Source organism: Buteo buteo, chromosome 13 (genome assembly GCF_964188355.1).
Source record: "Buteo buteo chromosome 13, bButBut1.hap1.1, whole genome shotgun sequence".
Lineage (NCBI taxonomy): Eukaryota > Metazoa > Chordata > Aves > Accipitriformes > Accipitridae > Buteo > Buteo buteo.
Window position 1 is genome coordinate 33,499,132 of NC_134183.1, and position 20,566 is coordinate 33,519,697.

Genomic DNA, 20,566 nt, shown 5'->3' on the forward strand with positions numbered 1-20,566 from the left:
AGGGAGGGGTGTACAAGAAGATTCCCAAACCCGAGCCAGCTCACTGCCTCCTCAGGACTAAACCGGAGCAGAGTGGCCGGGAAAGGAGCGAGAGACACGCCGGAGGAGCGGGGTGGGAAAGAGCCCGGACTCCCAGCTGCGTCCCGGATGCGGACTGTCAACTTCCAGCAACTTTAAGGTGGGCATATGCCCGGCTGGCACGGAGTGGGGTGGGAGACGAGACGAGACGAGACGAGGGGAGGGGATGGGATGGGAGGGGGTGCCCTTCTCCTCCTCGCCGAGACCAGAAGGCAGAGCTACCACGAGAGTAACTTTACGGGCGCGGGCTGCTGCGGGGAGGCCAGGCTGAGCGGGGCCGGAGCTGGGAGAAAGGCACGTTGCTTTTCCCCCGCCGGCGGCGCAGAGCTCCGGGTCGGTTTCCCCTGCCCCCATCCCGCTCCCCCCCCTCCCCCCCGGCCCCGAGGGCTGAGGACCGCCGTGCCCCTTCCCCGTGCCCTTCTTTCTGCAGCCCGGCCCCACACCCACCCGCTGCCCCGGCCGGGTGTCGGTGCAAATCCTCTCGGACTCACTCTCTCCCGCCACCCCCGACCCCCCCCCCCCCCCCTTGTCGCTGCCCTTCTGCAGATCTCCGCGGGTTCCCTAGCGAAGATGCCTCGCCCGGGCAGAAACACTTACAGCGACCAGAAGCCTCCCTACTCCTACATCTCGCTGACCGCCATGGCGATCCAGAGCTCCCCGGAGAAGATGCTGCCCCTGAGCGAGATCTACAAGTTCATCATGGACCGCTTCCCGTACTACCGGGAGAACACGCAGCGCTGGCAGAACTCCCTCCGCCACAACCTCTCCTTCAACGACTGCTTCATCAAGATCCCGCGCCGCCCCGACCAGCCGGGCAAGGGCAGCTTCTGGGCGCTGCACCCCAGCTGCGGGGACATGTTCGAGAACGGCAGCTTCCTGCGCCGCCGCAAGCGCTTCAAGGTGGTCAAGTCGGACCACCTGGCCCCCAGCAAGCCGGCGGACGCGGCGCAGTACCTGCAGCAGCAGGCGAAGCTGCGGCTCAGCGCCCTGGCGGCCACCGGCACCCACCTGCCCCAGATGTCCACGTACAACCTCGGCGTGTCCCAGCCCTCCAGCTTCAAGCACCCCTTCGCCATCGAGAACATCATCGCCAGAGAGTACAAGATGCCCGGCGGCCTCGCCTTTTCCACGATGCAGCCCGTGCCGGCCGCCTACCCCCTCCCCAACCAGTTGACTACGGTGGGCAGCTCCATTGGCACGGGCTGGCCCCACATGTACAGCTCCGGCATGATCGACACCGCCACCCCCATCTCCGTGGCCAGCAGCGAGTACGGCGCCTACGGCGTGCCCATTAAGCCGCTCTGCCATGGGGGGCAGACTTTGCCGGCCATCCCCGTCCCCATCAAGCCTACCCCCGCCGCGGTGCCGGCCCTGCCGGCCCTGCCCGCGCCCATCCCCACCATCCTCTCGAACTCGCCGCCCTCCCTCAGCCCCACGTCCTCGCAGACGGCCACCAGCCAAAGCAGCCCGGCCACCCCCAGCGAGACTCTCACCAGCCCGGCGCCCGCCCTGCACTCCGTGGCGGTGCACTGACCCGGGCCGCCCGCGCGGACTCCGCCGTCCCCCTTCTCCCGAAGTTTCCTCGGAACTCTCCTCCCTCCCCTTCGCCCTCCTTCCGTCTCTTCCCTCCCTCCTCTCTCCTCTTTTCCTCGAAAGCAGAGACAACTCCCCGCGGGAAACTGAGGTTTGCCGTTCGCGCGAGCTGCCTTTCCGCTTCGCCCCTTCGCCTTCGCCCTCCTTGGCCTCTTCGGCTTCTTCCCCGGTTCCGAACTTGGTTTTCCACCCTGCCGAGGCAAAACGAACCGACCCGGCCCGCCCCCCCTCCCCGCCCGGTAGGAACTGCCATATGCATCACTAGTTTGCCAAAAGTACTTCAGGCATCTTCGGTGCGCCGGGGACCCGGCAAGCCCGGCCCGGCGATGCCTCTTGCCCTTCCTTTGTCCGGGGAAGAGCAGGGGTTTGTATAGGACCGATCTTGAAAACCATAAGCAGTGCGAAACGGCTGCGGTCTCGCTGCGTGAGAGCAGCGACGTTTCCAGCCTCCAAGCAGCAAACGCTTGGATCTTGGAAACGCCGGGCAGCGCTCGTCTCCTTTGTGTGGGTGTGGGTGCGTGTGCGTGTCCGCCCGCGCGTGTCCCGTCGGTACGCGAAGGGCAGGATTTCCGCGGGGTAAGGCCGCGGACTCCGTCGCCCCCGAGAAGGAGCGGTGCGCTGGCAGCCAGGGCCCCGCAGGTAAGGGAGGCGGCGGGCGAGCGGGAGGGCGGCGGGCGGCCCTGCCGGCTGCGGGCGGCCCTGCCGGCCGCGGGTCCCCGCCTGCGGCCGGCGGGGGACGGGCGTGGGGAGCGCCGGCGGAGCAGGACGCCGTCCGACGGAAAGGCACCCGGTCACTCACTCCATAGCTATATTGTTTACAAAGCGCCTGTCGTAATGTAAATACTGAACTTGCAGCTGTACTGTAAATCAGATGGGGTCCCCTTTGCAGTACCTGTTGTAACGTGGATGCTTACTGCAGTTTGCGGGTGGAAGAGAAAGAGAAGTTGATTTGGCTGTTAACTTCCGATTAACCTGAAGGTTTGGGGAGCTGAGGGTTTCTTTGTTTTCTACAGTTTTTAGCTATTTATCTCGTAGCTTAAAAACAAACAAACGATAAAAATAAACCTCTTACTGAGCACACAACCCGGCACAGCTTCAGAAAAGCTGCCGAAGTCACTGGTAAAACGTGGAGAAGTAACACAACAGCAGGTACAAACTGTGGAGGTCATCCTGATTTCTGTTGGAGCTTTGCAGACAAGAGAGAGGGGGCTAGGGAAACTGTAAATGTTTGTGCATAGGAATGATTATAAAATGTGTAAAATGCACTTTTGTTTGATATTCTCCTTCCTAGTTTTAGGTAGTTTGCTGGAAACCGAACTGTCGTTCTGCTGTGAACTGCTTAAGTTAAAAAAAAAAAAAAAAAAAAAAAAAAAAAAGACACCTCCCCCCAAACGGCATTAGTGTCTATTGAAACTGTAAAGACATTTCTTTTTAACTTTTTTTTCTTGTACAGAATAAGCATGGAATTTTAAATATTGGTGTTCTTGTTCCCAGCATGTGTGTTTAAGACAAAAGTTAAAAAAGTGTCTACGTTAAATTATGAACCTAGTCGTCCAAATAATATTTTCTCATTAAAATATGTAAATGCAGATTTAGTTTCTTATTTGTCTTTTTAAAGAGTTTACACGAGAAAAGTAAAAGCATTAGTTCACAAAAAAGGAATGACGTTATTCCAATATTTAGATAATCTAAACAGCCTTTTCACAGGAGGTTACTATAAATGTAGTTATTAACATACCATAACCTGTTAGATGAAATTGTCATTATTGCCGGTTTACCAAAGAAAAAACATACTAAGTGCGTTCTGCAGTTTTTATATCTATATATCTATACATATCTGCACACACACACATATATGCATTTGTGTCCTATACACTTATACCAAATATAAACACGTATTATGCCTATGTGTATGTATACTTACCACCTACATACTCCCGGTTAAATTTTCTCTAATAAGTGAGCTTGTCCAATACAGAGCAAACATAAAAATCTTTAAAGAATTAGTTAGTTTTTAAGACTGAATTTTTGTCACTTGTGGTTTTTCTTACAAGTGGCATCTCAAAATCTTTTTCGAGTACAAGTGAGCTATTGTACCCTTTTACCTGTCATTTAAACCTCCTCAAGCATTGCAGTTACTCCAACCACTGCTATAATTTCTCCATCTCTATTGATCACACTTCCCAAAACCGGTAGGTTGCAAACTGTAACACTTAAAATTGTACCCGCTTTTCTGTAAGCCAATACACAGTCCCTTTTAAAAAGTAAGGGCAAAGTAGTTACAATGAAAACTGGATTCCGTGCACCTTCCAGTGTGGCTTTCCAGTTCTTTTAGGGCTTTTACAAGGATTCTGCAATTGTCGAAAATGATAGAAGCAATCTAGTGAAATTAGTAAATAAGCGTCTCGGAGATGAGGCAGTGTGCACCAAGAGCGCAGTTACGAGACAACTGAATACTTAACGGCTTATTAGCAAGAAAACGACATTGTATTCTAATGAACCGACAGGATTCACTAATTCTACGGCAACGATGTTACAGAGGTTTTGCCTGTGCCTGATGTCTCTCTGAATTTCTGGACCATAAACAGCGCAAGTGACATCCCCATTTCCTTATTACATACCGCGAGGTCCTTGCAAAAGTTTTAAGATTAATGTAGAGGGTAATTAATCCAGTTGCGACCATTTTTTAAAAAGAGAACGGATCCCACACACAGAAAAAAGGTGGAAAATACATGAATCATCGGGCTGATTAAAATGCATGAAGCTGCTAAAGCTTGTCAGATGGGGGACAACTGAACTCATTCATCAAGTCCAACCCACGATTATATCAACACGATCAGCTAAAGAAAGCATTCAAAACTTATCACCAGATCAATGGACACATAACTCGACAAACTTTTCCTAAACAAGCGATGACCTACATTTTTGACGACGAGGACTCTTTTTCTCCTTCCTTTCTTTTTTTCTTTTAAGATCTAGCAGTCAGAACAAATCCTCAAAGATGAAATCCGAGCTCAGCTAAGAAGATGAAGCTGCACTTCCAGGGTCTTTTTTAAACTATATAGTAATCAGCGGAGATAATGATCTGAAAAGATCATGCCCCAAAGCAAAATATTTTCCAAAGGTGCAATAGCTTCCCCGCCACATAATCCGACAGTACGACTCGCAACCGAACTTTTACAGTGCCGTTTTCCTCTATCTCTGCGACTGGCCAAGCCCGAGGACCCCCCTCGCCACCCGCGCCCGCCGGCGCGCAGCCCGCGGGGCCGGCGCCGCGCTCCTCCGCGCATCTCCGCCCGCGCCCCGCTCCCCCAAATGTCGCCGCGCTTATTTCAAACAAACACGCAGCTCGGCGCGTCGCTTGAATTTACTGCTTTGACTTGTTAAATCTCCCTAATGGCTCAAGTCCAATGTCAATAAACACAGATCTGAAATAGAACAGCGAGAGACAACAGCGCGCAGGGAATGGGCGAAGGGGGGCGAGTGAATCAGCCACGGCCGAGCTCGCCGTCGTGTTTAGATATTTCGCGGGGGTCGGGGCGGGGGGGGGGATTTCTTTATTTTTTATTTTATTTGCCAGCGAGACATTATAAACTAGGCGGACTTGATGCAAAGAGACCGTTCATTCTAGGCAAAAGCTCTTTTCTTCCGGAGGAGGAGTTTGAGCCCGGCTGTGCAAGGTAAGCCCGGGAACCCAGTCGTGCTTGGCGACTCGGGTTTTTGCTTCATGTCAGTGCATGGTATGTGAATCCTTTCTCGTCGGGATACTTCTTTTCCTTTTTCTTTTTCTGCCTCCCCCCCCCTTTTTTTTGTTTTCTTTCCCCTCGACGTGTGACAAGACACCACCCCACAAGACTGAATCCTCTATTGAAGAAAGCCAGCTCTTTCTCACCCAGAATATTTATTTTCTCTCGGACCGCGCCTTGCGGGGAAGGGCGGTCTGTGCCAGGTAGGGAGAAAAGAACTCCCCGGCGACCCCTGAGAGGGAGTTTTATGAGCCAGCCTTTCTTCAAGTGGTCCTTGGGAAAGGGAGAAAAAACTTAGCAGCTTCATCAACTTCAGTGCCGAATTATCTCGGAATCTTAATAGAAATGTCACTTTGTGGGTTGTTTTGGTTCGGGTTTTTTTTTCTTGTTTGTTTTGTTTTGTTTTGTTTTTATTAACAAAAAGAAACCGAGGCTGTGAAGCCTTGGAGGGGCTGTATTTGTTTCTTTTAAACTAACAACAAATTATCTAATTAATATGTTTCAATTACAGCATGAAAAAGAGAGGCTTTGGACCGCCTGCAGTGGGTTTACAATAGCCCCAGAGCCCACTATAAGAATTTACAATAACTTCACATCTGTTTCTTTATTTCCCACTTTTCGAGTCTAAAACTCCTCTCGAAATCACTTCAAACCGTGGCCCAAGTTATGAAATATGGTCTCTCTGCCAGGAAAAAAAAAAAGGTGGAAAGAAAAAAAGGACAAAACTTTGCAGATCGAGGCTTCATTTGCAAGCTAGAAAGTGAAAGCCCCATTGAAGAGCATTAAACAAATATATTAGAATTCTGTCACTTTATGCAATTGAGTAGATCAAATAAAGGGTCCCAGGCCACTTCATTCACTCTCATTCACTTGAATAGAAAATGCAAAGAATAGCAAACCTAGACTGGGCCACCGATGTAGATTTAGCCCTTTTTTTCTAAGAGACAAAAAGGCTGAATTTTCACAAACACATTGCTGACTCGGGGACTAGGAAACCAGCACTGAAACCCCTTTGGAATTTAAATTCATTTTATCTTCCTCTCTGTTTCTGGGTCCCTTTGCCTTACAGGGCGAGTTGCACTGGCACCCTTGCCTGGAAAAAATACAATACACTACAATACCACAACAACAAAAAATAAAGGCTCCAGGTTTAGCAAGCCGAGCCACGGTACAGTTTGGAAGGTAACGTTTTTATTTACAAAGAGAAAATGAGGACTCATCCGCCCTTTGCCCGAGCTGCCCCGAGAATCGCGGCCCCTTCGCGGGACGCCCGGGCAAAGCGCTCCTGCCCGGCTGCGCTCCGCGGCCTGCCGGCCCGCCGCGCTAAGGACGCTGCGCACACGCGGAGGGCTGCCGCGCTGCGCGGGGCCGGGGCCGCGCCTGCGGGCGGAGGGAGAGCGGGGGAGCCCCACCGCCTCACCCCGCGCCCCTCGACGCCGGGGCCCGCGCCGGCCTCGCCCCGGCGACGCCCGCAGGCGAGGCCGGGCTCCGCGGCCCGCTGCGGGGCTCAGCCCGAGGCGCGGTGGGCGCGGGGGCTCCCCCGAGCTTTTGGGAGAGACCCCCGAAACTGCGACCCGGCTCCGCCCTCTGCCCCACGGCACTCGGACCCTCCGACGCCCGGAGCCAGTCAGCGTTTCCATCCCGTTCACCTGTGCCGGTGCCTAACTGGGGAGCGAGCGACCGAGACACGGCTGCTCTTTCCAGAGGAGGTCAGCCCGGAGGAGTGCTGCATACGGACTAGGTGACCCTGCCCTTCCTTGGGCAGCATTTCTGTGTGAAGGCACCTTTTCTGCCACCTGTCCTCTGCTGGGGGCCTTAGCACTGAGGCAGCCGGAGTAGGGCAAAGCACCCTGGCGCCCAGGGAGGGCCTCGCCTTCTGCTCCCTCGTGTGTCCCTAACGTGGCCACTGCCAGGAAGCACTGAAGCGTTTGAAAGGTTAACTCGTACCTCAACTGCAGGCACTACTAAATAAAGGCTCTTAATTTTGCGCTATTTAGAAAGGCCTTGGTATTTATTAAGTAGTAACTAGAGTATTTTGCATTAATTAGAGCAGCTCCTTAGAGAGATATTACAGCCAAGACTAATCTTACACCACAGGAAAACGCTCAGCATTTCCACTCCCTCAACCACCACAGCCACAGACGACACAGACCACCTGCACGTACTGGGCCTATTGGTAAACATTAGCCCATAGGCATTTTTCCCAAAGACAAAATCAAGGCACTTTGGGGGGCTGCAGCTTCCATCCTCCTTGCTTGCTTTAATGGCAACTGGATAGACAATAGACAAGTAAAGAGGGATTGAGCCCAAAAACTTGGGCCTGGTTCTACTCCTAGCTGTGCCCAGCTGCCCTGGCCTTGGCAGCGTGTGGTGCCTGCTCAGCCTTTAAAAACTGCTAGTATGCTTAGTGCCTGCCAGAGGATTCGGGAACTCTTGGTCCCGAGGCTGCTCCCCTGAGCAGGCCCACATGTTAGTTCCATGTTCTAAGAGTCTAAGCTACTAATTATGGGGTACTTTTATTCCTACCATCAGCAGTGCCACTGCACTACCAATTAAACATGAAACATATAAACTCAAATGAAACAAGCAAAAAGACACCAAAGCCTCCATTTTGGAATGCCTGAACATGAAAGCACACCATGTCATTCAGCTCTGGGGAAAAATAGCTGCTTTAAGGGTTAGGTCAATGTTAGGCCAGACAGGAAACTCTGCCACAGGATATCAAGGTGGACGAAGCACCCATTTCGGAGCAGGGAAGACAATGCTCCATCACCAGCCACAGATGGCAACCATCTCTTCAAACAATTGCAAGCCCACTTCTTCCGCACCACAGATGTGCAATTTTCTACCAACTAGAGCAATATCACCATCTGATTCTCTTCCATCTCTTCCTGCATTTCTCTCCTGTGTAGTCTTTGGGGCTCTGGCTGGCACATCTCACTTCTAACTCCTCAGTTTAATGATGTGTGCTCCTGGCAGCAGAGTACTGAGAAGCTAAAAGGTGCAGTCAGCATCCCTGGGGGCCTTTAAACAATGTTATTGCCTTGTCCCCTGGAGGCACCCCTCCCCTCGGGCTAATGGGGGGGGGGACGGGGACGGATAGTTCCCTGGGCCTTTCACACTGGAGTGCTGGACCCATGGAAACATGGCTTGCGTCATCTCTCCCTGTGCTCTTGCCTCTCCTTAGCTTTTCACAGGGTCGGGCTATTTAGACAAGTGATGGGACTGCTCACGTAGAGCAGGATGGGATTATGCCTGGATGGACTTGCTGAAGGAGACCACGAACGCGCAAATAGTTTGTGTTTCCTCTCATTTTGTGCTTGATATACTTGAGCCCTGGCTGAAGATAATTTCATAATTAACCCTCATAATTTCCAGGTTAAGGAAGTTCTCTGTAGAATAGGGAAGAGGATCAAGAAAGGGTTGATCCCTGTTGCATGTAATTGGGCTCCAAATTGCTATTTTGTTGGTGGCTAGGAGAAGTCGAACAGAGTTAGAGTGGAATTCTGAGAGACACAAAAGCAGACATTTATGATTTCTACACCTGTAGAAAGTTGTTAATAGTCATGTTCATTTCTTTATTGAGCTACAGCTTCCTCATCTTAGCTAGACCTAGAAGGGTCAGGTATATCTGGAGCCTCTGAGAAGCAGACATACTCCTGAATGTACAGGTACAAGCTGGACCACACCGAGCTGCCTCCCCTGCTAGCCAAAGGACGTGTTTTTTAAGTAATTTTCAACCATTCACGATTTGCAAGACTGGCACCAGTATTTACTCCTGGAAAATGACAGGTACCATGTATGTCAGACACACAACTCTTGTAAGAGACAATTCTACAAGGAGGGAAGAGCTTGTCCCTTCTTGCTTGCCTTACCACTGCTGAGTATTCTGATCTATCAGTCACGCAGCCCTCCAGTTACAGCACGGCTCGCCTGAGTCATAATTGCAAATGCCTTATACAGTAGGTGTGGGTTTCAGGCTAAAATTTTAATTGCATCAAAATCCACAGAAACTTCCTACTGAATTAAACAGAGCAATGGTTTCACCATCACGGTTTTTCTGAACATTCAGATGGTTTCCTAAGTAGGTAAGTAATTTACCTTTCTCTCAGTTTGGGGTCACTATCAGTGATCAGTGGATATAGTAGGTCATATACAGTGTGCACACAGGTGCCTTAATGCCGCGCGGTCATGGGCAACTCTGAAAACTTTGGAAACTGTCTACATTCTTTTTAATTTTTACCTCAATTGTTAGTCTAGCGCTTTCAGACCATAAGCCAGAAACTAGTTTTTTCCCCAGCCACAAAGGAACTAGCCAAGGTGATGTGCGGAAAACTTTTGACTCCCCTTGTCTCAAAGGAAGGACCGAACCCAGAATATTGGGTCCTGTGCTCCTCTCTGCCTTCAACAAAGCTTTGTTGTTTGTTTGGGTTTTGTGTGTTTTGGTTTGGTTTGTTGGTTGGGTTTTTTGTTTTGTTTTGGTTTTTTTTTTTGAGTGCTTAGAGGAAAAAAGAACATCTCAGCATCCATTTTAAGGACTGCTACAGTACTTTTTTCCAAGCTGTGGACTAATTTATCTGAACATTAACAAAATCACAGTCCTAAATCACTTTTGAGATAAAACTAGAAAGTTTTGAGAAATTCTCTTTTCTGTGCTTTGACTCCACTTTCTCAATGGTGAGGAATTTTTCAATTCCTTTTGCATCAAAACCACATTATCCAGTTTTCATCTCATCAGTAAGACCTCAAACACACTCCCTCCCAGTATTCAGTTCTGCAGGATTGTTAAGTAAAGCATCAGGTGCTGTGAGACTTTTGATGAAACCATCAGAGTTACTGATACTGGATTTTCTTCTGAAAGCAGCACTAAAAGAGTTGGTAGATGAATTCCCATGGTAGAATTTCACTATGACACCAAACCTGACAGGATTAGGTCATGTCTGCATCATAGCAATGTTTGTTAGATTGGATGTAACGGGGTGAAGGATTTGTTAATTTTCTGTAGCATTTCTATACAGGCAAAATCCCAAGAAGCACAGTTACACTAGTATTAAAGCTGTTGGTGTCTTCACAGGGAACTTACACCACAAGTCATATCAATGAAAGGCCATTTTGTTAGCGCAATCTGTTTCAGTAGGAAGAGGCTTACTGGCCCAGCTGCCATGGAGAACATACACACAGACACTTTTTTCCCAGTCGCTGCCCTGATGATGGTGTAGGCATTCAACCATGGATGCCAGCAGCCCCAGACAATCCAGAGAAGATTTAGCTACATCAGAGCCACAGGACTGGTTATGCCCCCATAGGACAGGTTATACCCCCATAGGACAGACAGCAAGTAAGTCCAGAGAGGAGCAGCAGAGCACAAGAGGGCTGAAGCTCCTGCTCTGCCCCCATATAGCCAGCACTGGCCAGCACAATCCAGAGAATGGACACCATCAGCTGGCATCAGGCAGCGGTTGACTACTGTATTGGCTTTGTGTGGCAAGGTTTTGGTAGCAGCGGGGGGTTACGGGGGTGGCTTCTGTAAGAAGCTGCTGGAAGTTTCCCCTGTGTTCGCGAGAGAGAGAGCCCATACCAGCCGGCTCTAAGACGGACCTGCTGCCGGCCAAGGCCGAGCCCATCAACGATAGTGGTAGCACCTCTGTGATAACATGTTTAAGAAGGAAAAAAGTTAGGACAGATGGAAACAGCCGCTGGAGAGAGGAATGAGAATATGTAAGAGAAACAACCCTGTGGACACCAAGGTCAGTGAAGAAGGAGGGGGAGGAGATGCTCCAGGCGCCAGAGCAGAGATTCCCCTGCAGCCTGTGGGGAAGACCATGGTGAGGCAGGCTGTCCCCTGCAGTTCATGGAGGTCCATGGTGGAGCAGATATCCACCTGCAGCCCGGGGAGGACCCCACGCCAGAGCAGGATGTATCCAAAGGAGGCTGTTACCCCATGGGAAGCCCGCGCTGGAGCAGGTTCCTGGCAGGACCTGCGGATCTGTGGAGAGAGGAGCCCACGCTGGAGCAGGTTTTCTGGCAGGACTTGTGACCCTGCAAGGGACCCACACTGGAGCAGTGTGCTCCTGAAGGACTGCACACTGTGGAAAGGACCCACGCTGGAGCAGTTCGTGAAGAACTGCAGCCCATGGGAAGGACCCACATTGGAGAAGTTCGTGGAGGACTGTCTGCCATGGGTGGGACCCCACGCTGGAGCAGGGGAAGAGTGTGATGAGTCCTCCCCCTGAGGAGGATGAAGCGGCAGAAAATAACGTGTGATGAAATGACCGTAAACCCCATCCCCATCCCCCTGTGCTGCTGGCGGGGGCTTGGTAGAGAATCCGGGAGTGAAGTTGTGCCCAGGAAGAAGGGAGGGGTGGAGGGAAGGTGTTTTGAGATTTGGTTTTATTTCTCATTACCTTACTCTGGTTGATTTGTAATAAATTGAGTTAATTGTCCCCAAGCTGAGTCCGTTTTGCCCATGACAGTAATTGGCGAGTGATCTCTCCTGTCCTTATCTCGACCCACAAACTCTTTGTTATATTTTCTCTCCCCTGTGCAGCTGAGGAGGGGGAGTGATAGAATGGCTTTAGTGGGCACCTGGCGTCCAGCCAGGGTTAACCCATCACAACTACTCTGGAAATTACCTTATTGTCTTCCTCACCCATTCAGTGAACTCAGTGAGGGACAATTAACAGTTAACTCCATTGTCTATGTGTAGTTACACATTACAAATTCTGTTACTGCCTATATATAATTACATATTATAAATCCCATTACTGTAAGATGGTTTGGGACATGCCTTTTGAAACCACTGGCTCATCTTCCAGAGCCTTGCTTTTGAGGAATTTGGGGTAGTGTTTTTTCTTTTTTCTTTTTTTTTTCCAGTCAGAAGATAGACAAAGATCTGCTGCTTTTTTATCAGCTTGGCATTACTCTGAGATTTTTCCATGAGCTCAAGATGAGGCTGATTTGAAGTCATCGCACAGGAATCACCAAGGGCACCTACTGCATGTTCAGATGAAGGTGCTCCAATGGAAAATAAACCAGTTCTGCCTGTAGCACTCAAATTCTATCAAACTGGTCCAGTTTCTCCATCTGTGATTGATGTGTTCAAGCTGTATATGGCAGAACAATGTTTTTCTCCTAACTGGTCACAGGCGTAAATTATAAAGCAAAATGCATTTCTCAAGTGAAGTAAAGCCTTGTCAGACCACAGAGTCTCCAACTGAGACATCAGATCATATAGCCACCCAGGACATTAGAAAAGAAGAAAACACTTGAGACATCTAGCACTCTCAAGCATTCATTAGCCCCCCCTTTGCAGTAAGGGCTGTATATATCTAAGTGCTGCTTTTCCTTTTGTTCAAAATATTGAAAGTCCCTCGACATTCTTCGGTTTTCCCGAGCATTCTCCTTTGTCAGTTCCTACAACTAAATAAAGCAACCCCAAACCCCAAACTGCTTCTCCATGATCAAGCTCTGGGTGATTTTTTTTTTCTTTCGAAGTAAAGAGATACTGCTTAAAAGGACAGTTTTGGGGTCAAATGCCACTGCAAAGAAACTCAATGGGATGAATTTGGGTCAGTAACAATGCGTTCCTTAGTTCTCAATGCAAGTCAGGGAGGTTATGGTTCTGTGAATGTGCATGTGGCACAGTTGGGTAGGAGGTCAACAGCACAGAGTTAAGTACTATTTTCAGCATTGTCTTCTCCTTCAGCTTTTGAGGATACAAAGCAGAAGCTGTCAGTATTCATCCACTTTAGCTCTGGAAATACCTATTAGGAAGGCTGGGAACTGATCTTGTAGAAAACCAGTAAGCATCATTATATAAGCCTGGATCCTTGGAGTATCCTGACATGAGGTAGAATTCCTTGTATCTCTCAAAGGAGCAATGGTAAAAGCCTTTCTCCTGGGAGTGGGAGATACAAATCATGCCTGTCCACTTCTTCACAGCATCAGCTGAGAGGAAAGCCTGAGCTGCCCCTTGCGCTGCAGACCTTGGAGCAGTGTTTTGGTCACTTGTTTTGTGTTAGCTCAGGTAATTCATGCACCAGAAAAGCCTGTGCTGTAGCAGCACAAGACTTCAGAGAGGCTAATTTATCTCACAGAAGCTCCAGACCCTGGCCTCTCTCTGGGCCTTAGAAAATGTTCCACTCTTCCAAGCATGCTACACCATACACCCTACCCTTTCTCTGTTTGCAATAGTAAATAGTAATTGTAAATCTGAAAAGAGAAAACTTCTTTCTTACAAATATTTATTCATTCTGCCTGAATCTTCTCTTGACTCTGAAGGAGTTATGATTGACTCATATTGTCTGTATGGAGGGAAAACCTGCCAAATTATTGCTTTAACTGTAATAAATTGACTGAACAAACACTAATCTCTCTAGCAACCTACCAAAATCTCTTCTGTGTGCTCCTTATTTCAGCCTCGCCAAATTGGCCTCATTTTAGTCATGCGGAGCAAGACCATCAAACAGAAGTTCATATACAAAGTTCCTGTGCTGCTGAATTATGTATGCAAGTATCTACTATGTGCACAGAAAGCATCATGCACATTAGGCCCAAGCAAATGGGCATGAAAATGTGACAAATTTTATTTTGAAAAGAAAATGAAATCACATTTCTCAGTCTCTGTGGACAAGTCAAACCTCTAGGCAATAAGGTGCCATCTACTTATCTGTTCCTTGGAAGTCACCAAGCAATGCAAAGCAGCATATACAATTGTGTAAAACAAATGATTCAGACTATTCTTGGATGTTTCATTTTCAACTTTTATTTGCTGAAACTGTGTAATTAACATACAATCACTGGAAAATCAACAGCCAGATGAGGATCTGCCAAAACATTGCTATTAAGTGTTTTCTCAAATAGTGCAGCATCCAGACCCTGACACAATGAAAACTTTAATCTGTTCTTATAAGCCCTTGCCATGACCTTGTTGGGAACAGTACTAGGATTTCATTCTGTAAGTTCTGTAAGGAGCTATTAGTGCTAGCACTCAGGGAGCTCTCTCTGGACATGGAAGCTTTTCAAGATTGTACATCACTGTTCCTTATGCTGTTATCCTTTCAGTCCACAATACAACTCCCATTGATCTCAGTGGGGATGGCTAACACAGAACAGTACTGAAAAGCATACTGTAGTGTAAGCACTGGAATAAATTTACCTGATTCCCTACAGATAATATCCTTTGTTCCCTAAATTATACCTGCCTGAACAGCCCTCCCTTTCTATTTCCCGTATGATAGCCTACCCAACAAGAGCAGATGAAATAGCGAGCTGCCTGCTGACTTGTCAGAGGATACACCCACTGACTGACTGGTTTGCTGCTGCCACACAAAATGAACAGTGCTTGAGTTCAGACTGCCTTTCCCTCAAGAAGGGGCTAGTTTGAGTGTGTCTTTTCTATTCAGCCAACACTTTAAGAATATATTTAAGAAAACATTTTAAAAAATAAGGAACTTGGTTAGTAGAAAGAGGACTTCCACTCCTCTCAAGTTTGACTGAAGCTGGCCAAAACATTCAACCTCGCTTGGGTTGATTGAGTGAAGACGAGCACAAAACATGGTCTTGTAAGCCTCATTTCCTTAGCAAACCAGGATAAAACATTCCAAATTTAGTTAATGCCACCAAAACCCTGTTAGTCACTAGGACTGCCTAGACAATATTCTCTACCTCCAAAATTATCTAAAACCTCAAGCAAATACATCAGTCTCCTCGCTAAACTGAAGCAATTCTGTTCAACCTCTAAATTCTTGCTCTGAATGGTGGGATTTTCAAATGTGTTTTGTCTCCTTGTCCTACTCTTTGTCCTAACTTCTTTAAACTCCTCATTTAATAACAGCAGATTAATAATGCATCTTACAAAGAGGAATTAGGATGGATTTCATTAATGCTAACAACTTGGCTATATTCTCACCATATGACTATACCATAAGTAAAACATTTTTGATGCCAGATCTTGGGCTTATGACACACTGAATTATTTTGTTCAAAGTCCTTCTCAACTTTCTATTAGCTACTGATAAATCAAACATGCTAAAATGATGCAGCAAATAACCTCCCATTTGGAACATGTGTGCTCTCTTTGGGACTGGCCTATTTACAACAGCTATGATGTTCCACAGGCTTGGAAAGAACATGGGATTTCTTTCCTTCATGCTCTGAAAGCATTCAGAGATATTTTTTTTTAGGTATGGGTTTTTTTTTTTTAACTTACTGTTTTCCTATATTTCCCATCACAGGCTTGCATCTATTTTTTCCTTTGATCTGAGTATAGACTGAGCCTTTCAAGATTTATCTGGTGACAAAAGAAGAGCTTCTATAGGAATTGCTTTTCCTGTGTTGATGGCAACTCAGTTAATATAAAGCTAACCTTCTGGATGTGAAATCTCTTTCTTAGCCCCCTTTGTATTTTCTCTGCATGTTCACTTTTAGGGCAAGCTCTGTAAACTCAACAGCTCGGCAAATGCAGATTTCAGCCTTGTCCTCTTCCTTGGCTACAGCTCTCTTGAAGGCAAATGACTACTGGACAGAGTCTCTCAGCCCCAAAGCTGTCTTCATCCTACCCAACTCTTAGTACCAAAAAATGTTTGTATCTAGAAATAAGGACTTGTGTGACTGGTGTACAAAGCAGACTGGCTGCCCGGGGGATCTGGACTTTGTGGTTACTTTTGTTTAACTGATCTGCTGCCTCCCTCAATGACATGAATGACCAATGGTATGAAGAGGGAGAGCTGCCAAGGGAAGAGGCTGCTTTAGGAGATGACAAAGAGAACCTGGAGCTAGAGAGGAAAGAAGGCAGGGTTACTACGCCTAGCCATCAAAAGTCTGACTACTCCACAGACAGTACAGAAATCTATTACAGCAGCAAGAGGAGGGACTGGTTATAAGAACTGTGTCAGTATCACACTGTGCTTGAGCTCGATCACTTCTAAATGTACCTTAAAAAAAGGACTGAAATACGTCACCAGCAGAGACTGCAATATGGTCACCATATTTTATTGCTGCAATAGTCAGCAAGTTATTGGTTATTGCTAGGATTACTTAAGAACAAAGATTCTAAGGCAAAAGCAGAGTGCGATGTCGCATTTGTAGAGAATTTTTCTATAATCATAGTATATTAAAAAAAAAGATGAAAGAAATAAATTCCCTAGAAACAAACATGCACAAATACAGGGAACGACTTGTAAGTCTTGGAGGAATAATTCTGCCGATTATGTTAATCTGTCATATTGGCACATCCCCTATCCTATATTTAACCCTCCATAGACAAAGAATCCTCTCTCCTCCACATGTAGATGGATATTTTATCTTGACTTCCAATTATTATAAACATATCAGGTTCAGATATCTAATCTCTAGAAAACTCTGTTCTCTGCATCAACAGTCATTCAACGGATAAACTTATTATTTATTTATAGGACATTAAAATTTGAGCTTGTGGCCTAAACATGAGTCCGTACATTTGTGAGAAGATACAGAACTATTCTGCTGAGAAAGAGGAACTTCCTGCTTTTAAGGAACAACAAACATTAATTTATAGTTACCAATACCACTCATGTTGGGCAACACCAGTTTTTGTTCAGTACCTGTAGAGAATTAGCCAAGAAATTGGATGTCAAATGACAGATTATGCTGTGTGTTGTGCCCACAGAAAACGTGGTCTGTTAAATGTTTCTAGGTAAAGGCCTGCCTCTTTCAATCCCTTCTGTTCTCCCCATCATATATACATTTCTATCACGTGACACTAACTGCTAATTTTGCCTGGGTGTGCAGATTTAGCCATGTAAAATACATTGAACAACATCTTAATTCAAATAGTTTGAGAAGAGGCTTCAAAAGATTAAATAATGCTGCAGAACTTGATAGATTTTTCACAGAAAAATTGGGGAAAATTTCTTCTACCAGTTCAATGTGAAAAAATAAATAGAGTGAATCAAAACAAAAATGTTTGGAATTGATTCTAAAGTATCTAAAGACATGAAAGTCATTAATATTTATGACATCAAATATTAGTTATATTTGATGTCTAACAAAGACTTGTCTGTTTCATTGGAAATAGCTTTCTTATTTTGTCATGAATATAGAGGCAGCCTTATTAATAAAACAAAATACCATAAAGGAAAACAAGCAGGGACTGAAGATTCTGCTGTTTTTTTAAGGGTTTGTATTCTGCTATGTTATGTACTTATTTTTGATGGTTTTCCCCTTAAATTATGAGCTTGGGGAAAGAGAAGAAAATAACTTGAGTGTAAAGTTTAAACTGCTTATAAATAAGACAGACATGTTTGAAGCTGAATTGCCTTGTCTGGGGAAAAAAAAGAGCTACTACACAACACACTTGAGAATCATAAATCAGCCCACATACACAATCCCTGAAGTCACCAACTGGAGCATTGCCCCAGCTGTGGACACAGTCCTGCATATTTTACCACGTGCGATCACAGAGCCTAAACAGGACCGGCTGCTGGGGAGCCCGAGGCCCAGCTGTGTTGGCCAGAATGTAAGTCTGCCCTTAGCTACCATATCTCTGGCCTTTGTCTTTAATAGACAGGACGGTCCAAACATTAGTGCGCTTGCTTACAACTCAGGAGAACTAGGCTGATATTTCGACTCATTCATAGACTCCCAAAGTGCCCTTAAGGTCTTGCAGAAAAAAAAAAGCAGATGGGATCTCTGGAGATCACAGAATCATAGAATTGGTTAGGTTGGAAAAGACCTTTAAGATCATCGAGTCCAACCATAAACCTAACACCGTCAAGTCCACCACTAAACCATGTCCCTAAGCACCACATCTACATATCTTTTAAATACCTCCAGGAATAGAGACTCAACCACTTCCCTGGGCAGTCTGTTCCAATGCTTGACAACCCTTTCAGTGAAGAAATTTTTCCTAATACCCAATGTAAACCTCCCGTGGTGCAACTTGAGGCCTTTTCCTCTTGTCCTATTGCTTGTTACTTGGGAGAAGAGACCAACACCCACCTCACTACAACCTCCTTTCAGGTAGTTGTAGAGAGCAATAAGGTCTCCCCTGAGCCTCCTTTTCTCCAGGCTAAACAACCCCAGTTCCCTCAGTCCTGCTGGCCACACTATTTCTGATGCAGGCCAGGATGCCCTTGGCCCTCTTGGCCACCTGGGCACACTGCTGGCTCACATTCAGCTGGCTGTCAACCAGCACCCCCAGGTCTTTTTCTGCCAGGCAGCTTTCCAGCCACTCTTCCCCAAGCCTGTAGCGCTGCGTGGGGTTGTTGTGACCCAAGTGCAGGACCCAGCACTTGGTCTTGTTGAACCTCATACAATTGGCATCAGCCCATTGATCCAGCCTGTCCATACGATCATCTTCCTGTACCCGGACAGTATGAAATAGGCGTAGACTGCCTTGAAAGTGCTTGTATACCCTCTTCTCTAAACTTGCAAAGGGTTTCATAACAACCCACAATGCTCCAGCATCTAAGTATCTTTATAGCCAGTATTTCTGAGACCTGACCTATATATTCTTTGCTGCAAACATGGCATGTTGGGCCCCTTCATGCCTGCTCCTCATAAAGAAACCGTTTGCCAAACTCACACTGATATTGTGCAATTGTGTGCACAACTGCTTGTGAAGAATTAGAATCCTGTGGTAGGAGGAATCACAGGAGTATCTAAAACTGTGAAAATAACTAACCTCTGGGAAATGTGAACCTTAGTTGTAGGAAGTCTGCAGGCTCAGAACAGCACAGAACTGAGAAGCTTTGGATGGAATTCTCTTACTGTAGAGGGCCTGTACAAAGACCAGCGCCTGGAAGCAGTGCAATAAAAGGGGAGAACCTTGCTCTGTGTACCTGATTGTACCCTAGAAAGCTAAGCTAAAGAAGCTGGGAGTAAAGAGACTATAAAAGCCCTGTGCAGGACAGTTTCAATACCTCAGAAAAGAAGACAAGAAAACCCACCGGCAATACTCAAGTTTGGTTCAGCCCTGACTACCGCTGCTTACCAGAGACCACCCAGGGCCAGACTCCAAGCTACAGCAACAGTGCCCTCACCAGCCCAAACTGTTCATACTGTGCTGTGGCTGACATTTAGATTTATCTTTCTATGTATTTTATGTCTTTTGTCTGGGTGAGCAGAGTGGTTTTTTGGGTTGGTAGCCTATGTAAATTAGAATACATGAATAAATTGGAAAGCTTATTTAATTATCCATGGATAAAGGAAGCATGACAGTTGTTTTGAATAGAAAAATCATTTTGTGAATGAATCAAACTCCAGTAAGAAAAGATGCTGCACCTGCAGTACACTTAGCCTGATGACTTCACCAAGTTTGCTACCCATTATCTATATTATAATCTTTAAAATATAATTAATTGGTCAGTTACATAATTCCAGCAGCACAGTAGGAGCAAAATGCATCTTGTTTCTGAGGTCAAATGCAGCAAGCTGGAATTTTGCCAGGGCAGGGAATGTCATGTTGCTAGATGAAAATAGTCTGTGCTTTAAGGCTTGAATTTGACTCTATGCTTTGTAAATATGTGCTGGACCTGCATGACTAAGGAAAAAGAACCCACAAAATGCCTGTTTATCAGTTACAGCATGAGGGATTATGAGGAACTGAACTGGGACACAGTCCAGATGTCACTCCACAGCATAAGACATTTCACCAGCAGGTGAATAACTAGGCCAAAATCTGGTCCCATTTCTTTTTTGTGGTTAAATGGTTTCTGGATACAACACTGATGGCTGTGCATGATGAAAGCTCTTCTTATGTTGTCTGTGATGACAGAAATGCTGATAGATACTTTAAATTCACAGAAAATCCATGGAAAATCCTGCATTATTTCTTAATACTGTGACTATGCCCTGGTGAAGAAACAGGGTCAGAAATCTACCACTATATAAATGGTATGGAGGAACCATTAGGAAATATATGTCCTTCTGTAAATAAAATCATGTATGTACTAGCAGAGCTGCAATACAGTAGCTCTGTAAGTTTCTTTAGCAAGTTTTCATCTCTATTGCTGAGGTTAGCTGATGGCTGTAAACGATTTTAGGACACATCTAAGTCATTCATATCTGCCAGGCTTGCTTATTTCTTTACCATTTTTTTAAAGTGTGGGGATTTCTTGCACACACGTAGACACACACACACAGAGAAAAAAAGAAAGGCAGAGACAAGC

At 46.5% G+C, this 20,566-nt stretch overlaps 1 protein-coding gene across 1 annotated transcript; it reads left to right on the forward strand.

The window, feature by feature from the left end:
- Positions 1-648: 648 nt before the first annotated feature.
- FOXB1 (forkhead box B1) lies at positions 649-1,611 on the forward strand. The gene has a single exon (XM_075043980.1). It carries the CDS (start codon positions 649-651, stop codon positions 1,609-1,611), a length of 963 nt encoding a protein of 320 aa, XP_074900081.1.
- The last annotated feature ends 18,955 nt before the right edge of the window (positions 1,612-20,566 follow it).

Excerpts from the sequence above, each read along its gene's own strand:
- FOXB1 (XM_075043980.1), top strand. The coding sequence starts at position 649 with ATGCCTCGCCCGGGCAGAAACACTTACAGCGACCAGAAGCCTCCCTAC.